This window comes from Tupaia chinensis, unplaced genomic scaffold (genome assembly GCF_000334495.1).
Source record: "Tupaia chinensis unplaced genomic scaffold, TupChi_1.0 Scaffold000305_1, whole genome shotgun sequence".
NCBI classification, from domain to species: Eukaryota; Metazoa; Chordata; class Mammalia; order Scandentia; family Tupaiidae; genus Tupaia; species Tupaia belangeri.
The window spans coordinates 1,245,652-1,254,977 of record NW_006159795.1 but is presented as its reverse complement, the minus strand read 5'-3'; the positions used below and the strand labels follow the sequence as shown (position 1 = coordinate 1,254,977).

The following is a 9,326-nucleotide window of genomic DNA, read 5'->3' as shown; positions in this document are numbered from 1 at the left end:
CTGGAGAGGTTTTTACTATAGGGTGTGTGTGCTTGCCAGAAAGACAGAGAGAGACAGAGAGACAGAAAGCGAGAAATCACCTCCTGGGGGGGGGGTGGCCACGCCACAATCCCTTCTCCTCCCTTCTCTTCTCGGGATCTTGGGCATGCATGCACATGCGCCTGGCATGAGTTTAAGCCACCAGGTCTGGGACTCGAACCATGGTCGACCACATGGGAGTCCAGTGACATAGCCATCACGCCAACTGCTGGTCCCGCTCAGTGTATTTTTCAAGTGACCAGGTCTGAGATTCAAACTATGCCATCGGCCATGTAGGATCCAGCTCCCTTAACCACTGAGTCACAGGGCCATCCTCATATGTAATTATTTCTCACTAGAAAACATCTGTAATAAGCTATCCAAACTAGAACATGAACTGGAAATTATTAAATGTCTGTCTGCTGTGCTAAAATAACAAAAAAAGTTATTACAACATGCAGCAGTTACTAAAATCTCTAAGGTAACTACAATATCTGCAGTAACAATTGGTCAACTTTATATTATTTTATGGCATTCCTATTCAAGACTCATACCCTTTTTCTTTAAATGAGTATAGCTATAATTTTATGAATCATCTATCCAAATGTGCAGAACAGGCCTTTGGGAGAGAACAAGGACACTCATTTTTCTTAACTGACACCTGTTTGTTTTATCATATGAACATGCAATTCTCTTACATCAGTTTTTATCTTCGATGACATATGAAAGATCCAAGATCAAATTGGCTGTCTCTACAGCTGCCTGTAGGCCACCAAGCTTAGCTGTAAAACAGTCCAAGGTCAAGTTGTTGGCAGAGCCCACAGCTTCATGAGGAAGGCAGGTTTCTAGAGCAAACGGGTGATGTGTGCTTCTTAGAAAACACCAGCTGAGTTCTTCCTGGCTGTTGTATATTCCACAGCCACATCGGGAAAGTAAACCTGGCCAGTTAACAGGAGAGGGAGAATCTGCCTGAACAGACCAAAAATGTCCATACTTCATGTCAGTGAGAATTTCCCCTCCGTCATGTTCTAACGAGCCAGCGAGAGACTCTAAAGTGCTGCAAAATGCTTCAGCAATTAGTTGAAGTTCTGTTTGAGTACATCCACCATCTTTGAGAATGCTTTCTGGCTCATTATGAATCTAAAGAGAAATAAAATCGTTGAAAACACAGCATAGTTACTATAAAAGTGTTTTAAAAAATAGGATATTTGATCAAAAATTCATAATGTTACTACTTACTTTCTTTTACTTCAGGGTTTGACACGATGCTACTTGGCTTGCATAGGTCAGCTGGCCAAGCTGCAATCCCTTAACGTGGCTGGTTGTAGTAAAAATGTATGCTACCACTTATGTCATCAGAATGAATGAATCAGAACAGCCCCATTATCAACTTGGAAGTGATACCAGGGCCTAGTAGTGCCTTCTTAATACATAATAAAGAACAAGGCTCTACGCATAAATTACAGGTTTTTTTTAAATTTTTTTGAGAGGTTTTTTCACTATAGGGCACGTGCGCTCGCCAGATAGAGAGAGACATAGAGACAGAAAACAAGAAATCACCCCCCAGGGGGGACGGTCACGCCGCAATCCCTTCTCCTCCATTCTCCTCTCGGGATCTTGGGCACGCACGCACACGCGCCCGGCGTGAGTTCTAAGCCACCGGGTTTGGGACACGAACAGTGGTCAACTACGTGGGAGTCCAGCAACATAGCCATTACGCTAACTGCTGGTTCCCAAATTACAGGTTTTCATGCAGACAGGTAAGTTCCTAAAGTTAATGTCCCAAATGAAGTACTTATTTATCTTGGCAAAAAGTTCGAGATTTATTTAAAATGAGAACATGTATGTTCTTAAGATATCATTTAGGGACATGTTCATCTCACTGTTTTAAAAATAAATATTCTTCTCTTTAAATTAATAAAAAGTTAGTAAGGCTTTTAAATGAGTTTTAGTTCCATCACTTTAAAAAGTTCATTCTAGAAATTCCATGATAGAAAGAAGACTTAAAGTAATAGCAAACTAATAGATGAATGATGGTTTTAAGAAATTCATATCCTAAGTACTTAACACTGTGGCCACTTTTTTTTTTTCTTTTAAGCTAGGTTTGAACCAGATGGGATAATCTCCATTGCATATTCTACTCCCATGTCCTCACTGCTACTAACATACTGTTTCATCAAAATCCTGCTCAAGATATCCCCTCCCTCCAAAGTTCTTTATTTTACTCAATTATATTTGCAGATGGCATTATTGTCCATTCAGCACCAATATACTGGCACTGATTTTTTTTTAGGGAGATTTTTGCTATAGGGCATGTGTGCTTGCTGGAGAGACAAGGAGAGACAGAGAGACAGAAAGTAAGAAATCATTTCCCAAGGGGGGATAGCCACACTGCAATCCCTTCTCCATTCTCCTCCTGGGATTTTGGACATACATACATATGCACTCAGTGTGAGTTTTAAGCCACCAGCTCTAGGACTCAAACTGTGGTCGACTACGTGGGAGTCCAGTGATGTAACCATTCCTCATCTGCTGATCCCTCGTTTTTGTATTTTATAAAGTATGTTCTGTTTTTCTGTTTGTTTTATCTTTTGACCATAAGGCACATGTGCTCGCCACAAAGAGACAGTGAAGGGAAAGTGAAAAATCACCCCCTAGAGGAGATGGCTACACCACAATCCCTTCTTTTCCATTTTCCTCCCAGGATTTTGGGTACATGCACATGGGCACATGTCATTTTCAAGCTGCTGGGTCCAGGACTCAAACCACAGTCAACCATGTGGGAGTCCAGAGCCTTCAAAAACATGCCACCTGCTGGCGTCATGTATATTCTGTTTTTGTTGTTTACAGTAGAGTATCTATTTGTGCATGTGAGAGAGACAGAGAGAGGAGAAGCATCCTTCATAAGGCCTGGCCATTGTATAATCCCCTTCCTCCAGTCCTCCAGCTTGCTAAGATGCTGGGCATGTTTGCATGCATCTTGGACTGTTTCAGGTTGATCAGGTTGGAGACTTGAACCGCAGTTGGCAGGTGACTTCTAGATCCATGGTCAGGTATGTTACCAGTTGCACTACAGTGGCTGAGTCCATAAAGTATATTCTGATAACTTTCCATTAATGGAGTTAATCTTTAAATAGATTTTAAGTTATTTGGGGAAGCCAAGTGGGGTATGTCTATAATAAGTTTACTCTGCTCAATTCCAGTTACCTACTGGAAGCTCTGTACAGTTTTTCTTTTCTTTTCTTTTCTTTTTTTTTTTTTGAGAGGTTTTTGCTATAGGGCACGTGTGCTCGCCAGACACAGAGACAGACAAGAGAGACAGAAAGCGAGAAATCACCCCCCAGAGGGGATGGCCACGCCGCAATCCCTTCTCCTCCATTCTCCTCTCGGGATCTTGGGCACGCACGCACACGCACCTGGTGTGAGTTTAAACCACTGGGTCCGGGACGCAAACTGCAGTCGACTATGTGGGAGTCCAGCAACATAGCCATTATGCTAACTGCTGGTCCCTCTGTACAGTTTTTCAACAACTGTTCTGTCTACCCAATGAGTCAACTGCAAATATTTAGAAAATAAATCTTTCTGTATATATTTTCAAGTAAAATATTTATGAAATAATAAATCAGAACTGAAAATCTTTCTGTATATATTTTCAAGTAAAATAGAGTATTTATGAAATAATCAATCGGAACTATAATATATTAAACTTATCTGACAATTGTCAGGAAACGGAGTTTCCTAAATAAAAGTCTATATAATAATCCAAAATATAATACATAACAATTTAAAAATTATAATAGACTCTAATATTGAGTTTAATAAATGAAATTTGTAAGTCTTCCCCCTCCAACATTTATTTATTTGTATACATATTTATTTGTCATGATTTTCAAGGCACTCTGTGCAGGCAGGCTTCCAACTGCAGTTGGCCCTGTGAGAATCCAGCGCCTTCACCACCACTCCACCCTCTAAGTCTTTTCTTGATGCTCCAGAGGTACTAAAGTAATTTCTAGAACCTCAATCCTTTCATTGTGAGTATCAACTATTATTAAATCATAGCAGTTGAGATCTCAATATGAGAACTCCCAATAATGGAATGGCAATTTTGAAATTCAGTATAGTATACAATATTCAAAGAGTGTAATCATTTGAACAGATTTATAATAATCACTGCAATTAAGATGGTACCTTATACTCACAAGTGCTACTTTCCTCAAGTGTTTTCAAACAACATCCTATTTAGACTTAAAAAAGTATGCATTAGAGGCTCTAAATTTCATGGTTTGGCTTATTATCTTGTAAAACAAGAGTTTTTGAGAATTTGGATAATCTGAAGAGGACTGCCTAATTTACCTTGTATCTGATATATGCAGCCAAATGAGTTTCAGTACAGCCACCTCCCAACAAAACCCAAGGCTCCTTGATTGTTAACTGCAAGACATGTACTGCTGTTTGACACGTGAGCTGAAAAAAGAAACAAATCATCACATTAGAACCTCATGTCAGATTTATGAAGAAATATAACCAGGCTCTCAAAGCAACACAGAGAGTGAACTCAGAGAGCCTAATTTTAATTGCAAAAGAGCAAAATCTTCATTGCCAAGGTTGTAATGTTACTTATACATTTTGGAATAATAAAGATTAGAGATTAAAGAAAAATACTTTATTTCATGGAGCCAGAAGAGTATTTTCTTTGATACAGTTAGCTTTTCAAATTGAGATTCACAAATATGTAACCTGAAATATCTAGATCAACAAGGTATGCTGGTACACCATTAAAAAATTATTATTTAAAATATTTAAATTATTTATTATTATTATTATTATTGTTATTATTTTCAAGTTTGCCACAGGGCATGTGTGCTCACTAGAGACAGAGAGAGTAGGAGAGGGAAAGGAAGAAAGCAAGCCACCAGGTACGGGACTTGAATCACGGTCAGCCATGTGGGAGTCTAGTGCCTTAACACTATGTCATTTGTTGGGTCATAAAATTATTTTTAAAAATAATTCTTTTCAGCTTAAAATTTTTTTCAAATAGTCGAAAAAACGTTGTATAAATACTATAAATTTATTTCAAATTGTATTGGAAATATAGCTACAATCCTGCAACATAGACCTTCAATATTCACCAGGGCCATATCCTTGTGCATTCATGAATCTTCAGACTTTTGACTAATGCATAGATGATCACTTTCATTACATAAAAATTGCATGTGTTGCTGCTGGCCAAGATCAACAAACTCTGCTAAGAGGTGGATAATGGATATTGACCAGTGAACTCATTTTCTGAGTGAATTGTTCATATACATTAGCACCAATGAGTACATAATTCAAATTCTTAAGAAAAATTTACATATCAAGGACATTTTAGGTTTCTTGTTACTAGTAAAAACAATAAATGATAACAACAAAGGGTAATAATAAATGAACAAGTTTACTGTAATGTCATAGGCAATTAAATTACATTGTTTACTAGTGACTTTGCTTCTCTTATTTTTGTTTTTGCTTTCTATATGACCTAGGGAAGTTATGAAAAAAAAAAATACATCCCACTAAGTAAAAAAACTATAATGTCTGCTGAGTGACTAACCACTGTCTCAGCCCCGGGATATGGAATTGTAAGTTCATTGCCTACCTTCAGCTCATCCCAGGCAGTGTCATTTCTGTTACCAAGAAGCAAACTGCAGATAGTAGATTCATTAGGAACAAGATGAAAAAAATGTTTCGAGCCAAATTTTGCAGAGCACAGGTCTTCCACACTCCCATAACTACTAGGGGATATTGCACCAAGGGCACCAATAGGCTGAGTTCCTATTTTTAAAATTTAGAAAGCACAAAATATATAAGCAAAGGTAGAACAAACTACCATTTAAAATTAGTTATTTCTGGCTAATATAAAATTCCCACAAACATATCATTTGAAATATAAAATACAGAATAAAGAAGTAACAAGATCCAACTTCTTAAACCAATAAGTAGTATTTCATTAAAATTATACCTAAGTAAAGCAAAAGTTCTTTTGGCTTATGAACCTCTTTTAACATGTTAAAGGGTATTTTGTACTCTCTTTTGTGAAAAAGGCAAAATTCTGCTTATATTTGAAGGGAGTCCAGGAACCCTGGAAGCCCATTCATGGATTAGAAAGGCTAAATTAAAAGCCTCACTAATCTAGAATAAGTGTGATAAGGGTAATTTAAGGGGACAGCTGTTTTGTTAAGACATTATTTTCAATTTAAAAAAATAAAGGTATCCAACAAGATGTGTTGTTTAATTCCTTTGGTTCTCTTGTCTATTATTTTTGCCTAGAAACTATTTGTATTTCAATAACTACCTAATTATGCCAAAATAATGTAAATATGTAGTGTAGTTATTTTACTTTATTTTCTATTGATATAGGAAGTATTGCCCTCCTATGTGCACAGGTAAGATGGTAAAATTTTACAAATCACAAATTAATAAATATATGAATAGAGAAGAATGTTTGAAAAATCTCTAAATGTAGTTACAGTTATGTAAGAAACCTACAGCAAACTTCTACAAGAAAACAAACTGTGTCAGTTAACAGTCTAAAAATAGAAGGGTCAGCAGGTGGTGTGGTGGTTAAGGTGCTGGACTCCTACATGGCCAGACCACAATTCCAGTCCCAGACGTGGTGGCTTGAAAAATCATGCCAGGTGCACATGCACAGGTGCCCAGAATCTCGGGACAATGGAGAAGGGATGGCCGTACCCCCTGGAGGTATAATTTCTCACTTTCCATCTCTTTCTCTCCAGCAAGCACACATACTCTTAAACCTTAGAAAGTAAAAACAGGGGTCCAGCAGGTGGTACAGTGGCTAAGGCACTTAACTCCTACATGGTGGACCACTGTTTTAGTGTCAGACTCAGTGGCTTGAAAATCACGCTGGGTGCATGTGTGGGAGAGACCAAAATTTCCAGAGAATAGAGAAGGAATTACAGTGTGGTCATTCCTTGGGGAGATTTTTCACTTTCCATCTCTCTGTCTCTCTGGGGAGTGCACCTGTGCAATGGCAAAAAACCTTAAAAAAAAAGTCTAAATATTGAAACTTGGGCAGGAGGTGGTGTGGAGGTTAAGGTGGCAGGATCCTAATAGCTGACTGCATGGTTTGAAGCTCAGATCCAGTGACTTGAAAATCATGCTGGATGCATGTGTGTGCTTGCCCCAAATCCTGAGAGAATAGACTGCAGCATGGGCATCCCTCCTGGGGGGGTGATGGTTCACTTTGTCTCCTCTCTCTCTGACTCTCTGAGGTGAATGCCTGTGCCCTATAGCAAAAATGAAAAGAAAAAAAAGAGATTGAAACTGTTACTATGCAAGTCACTTCCTTGTACTAGTTTTCTTTTAAACCAATGTTTAAATTATTTTATTCCAGATGAATTAACTGTCTTAAGATACTTCTCCTCAAAAAACTTTTAGAATAATCATTCAACAATTTCATTTGTCTGAAAAGTGTTTCATTTTTTTCCTTCTTGAAACCTCTAAGAATAAGGAATACTTTAAAGAGTGATTTAAAATCAAGGGGGAAAAATGTCTAAATCTTTTTTAAAAAAGGATTATTTATTTATTTTCATGTGTTATTATTTTTTTAATTTGACCAGAGAGAAAGAGAGAGAGTGAGAGAGAGAGAGAAAGAGAAAAGGAAAGCGAGAAAGCAACTTGCCAGATCCAGAACTTGAACTGCGGTCTGCCATGTGCGAATCCAGCACCCTTAGCCACGATGCCACATGCTGGCCCCTAACATCTACATCTTACTGAAGTGTTTGTGGAAACAACAGACTCTGGGAAGAGAGGACCTGGCTTCACTACTTATTAGCCACTGGACATCGTCAGTCACTTATGTCATTCAACCTTTTTTGGGTGGGCACCTTTACATGAGAGTAAAAGAAATAATTATGCCTATTTCATATTTAAATTGAGTCAAATCGAACATGTTAAAAATGTTCTGTAAGCCATGACATGCTTCACATATCCTAGTCATCCATGAATAACACCTACTACTTAACCTAGATCAATAGAAATCTTAACATAGGATTTTTTTGGCCAGCCCCATAGCCTAGTGGTTAAAAGAGCCTGATCCCAAGTAGCCAAGTGGGGTTTGAATCCTGTCCAAAAGCTTGAAAGACATGTTGGATGCCTGTGCATATGGGCCTCAAAACCCAAGTGGATGAAGAAATTAAAGGACTGGGATGTGACCACGCCCCACTGGGTGGTGTTTTCTCCTTTCTCTGTCTGGTAAGTGCACGCACTCTCTAGTAATTAGAAAGTAATAGAAAAAATTTTGAAGGACTAAGAGGTAATGCTAACCCTGATATACCAAGGAAAATGAATTAGGCCAAAAACATACTTTACCTTTTCTAAAACTTAAGACATGTACCTGCTCCCCCCACTTCCGTCTCGCCTCAAAAGGTTATCTGCAGCTAAGATACTTGACTGAAGTCTTGGCTATTAACATCTCTAGGCACATATGGGTTAATTAACAATCGTGGGCTAGTGTGGACACCCAGACTCCACTGTTCCTATGGCAATATGTTCTGTATTTTTAAAATGAAGTAATCTGGAATATCCAATATTCACAAGCCGTAAATTGCCAGATTCATGAAAAGTTGGTAGATATGTGATGTTAGTAGATATAAACATTGACTTCCAAAGAACTATTTCCATGATTTCTTAATACCTTCCACTTTGACAGTCATTTGAGTCTTACAGTCTATAATCCACACCTGGCATATGCACCTTTTTAATGATCTACAATGACTATAGTGAACTTCAACAATGATTTAAGTTTAAAAACTGTCACCAATGCATAACTGAATGATCATCTTTCTGATAAATTATCAATGCAGTTAAAGGGATAATGAAAAGAAGCTCAAATCAGAAACTCTTCAGCTTGTCATTGTTCTATGGCTCTAATCGGTGATTATCAATTTCATATAAGCTTTTAATTTGCTGAATTTGTGGTATACAGTAATGTTCCTAAATATATTAGTCAGTTCAACCAACATTTTAAACTCCTCTTGCGGGACAAGCCTGTTAAAAATGCTGATCCTTTTATGATCCTGGTTCTCAAAGAGGTCAGCTAGAAATATTTTTATATTTAAAGGTAAGATATACTTATGTACACATACACCACCAATAGGAAACAACTATTTAGGTGGTTGAAGCACAGTAGTTTGCTAGAGCTGTTGGAAAAAAAAAATGAAAAGGGTATTTTAGCTGCAAAATTATCTTACATGATTTTAAAACTTTGTATATTCTAGTAAAAGAATTTTATATTAGATATAAAAAGC

At 37.6% G+C, this 9,326-nt stretch overlaps 1 protein-coding gene across 2 annotated transcripts in view; it reads right to left on the bottom strand.

The window, feature by feature from the left end:
* Positions 1-276: 276 nt before the first annotated feature.
* Positions 277-9,326, bottom strand: part of MKKS (MKKS centrosomal shuttling protein) — a 32,281-nt gene continuing 23,231 nt past the window's right edge. For both annotated transcript variants that reach the window (XM_006150915.3, XM_014588753.2), the window contains 3 exons: positions 5,654-5,829; positions 4,372-4,482; positions 277-1,158 (listed from right to left, as the gene is read on the bottom strand). In XM_006150915.3, the coding sequence (XP_006150977.1) occupies positions 718-1,158; positions 4,372-4,482; positions 5,654-5,829 (728 nt within the window). In that variant the 3' untranslated portion in view covers positions 277-717. The remainder of the gene's footprint in view (positions 1,159-4,371; positions 4,483-5,653; positions 5,830-9,326) is intronic.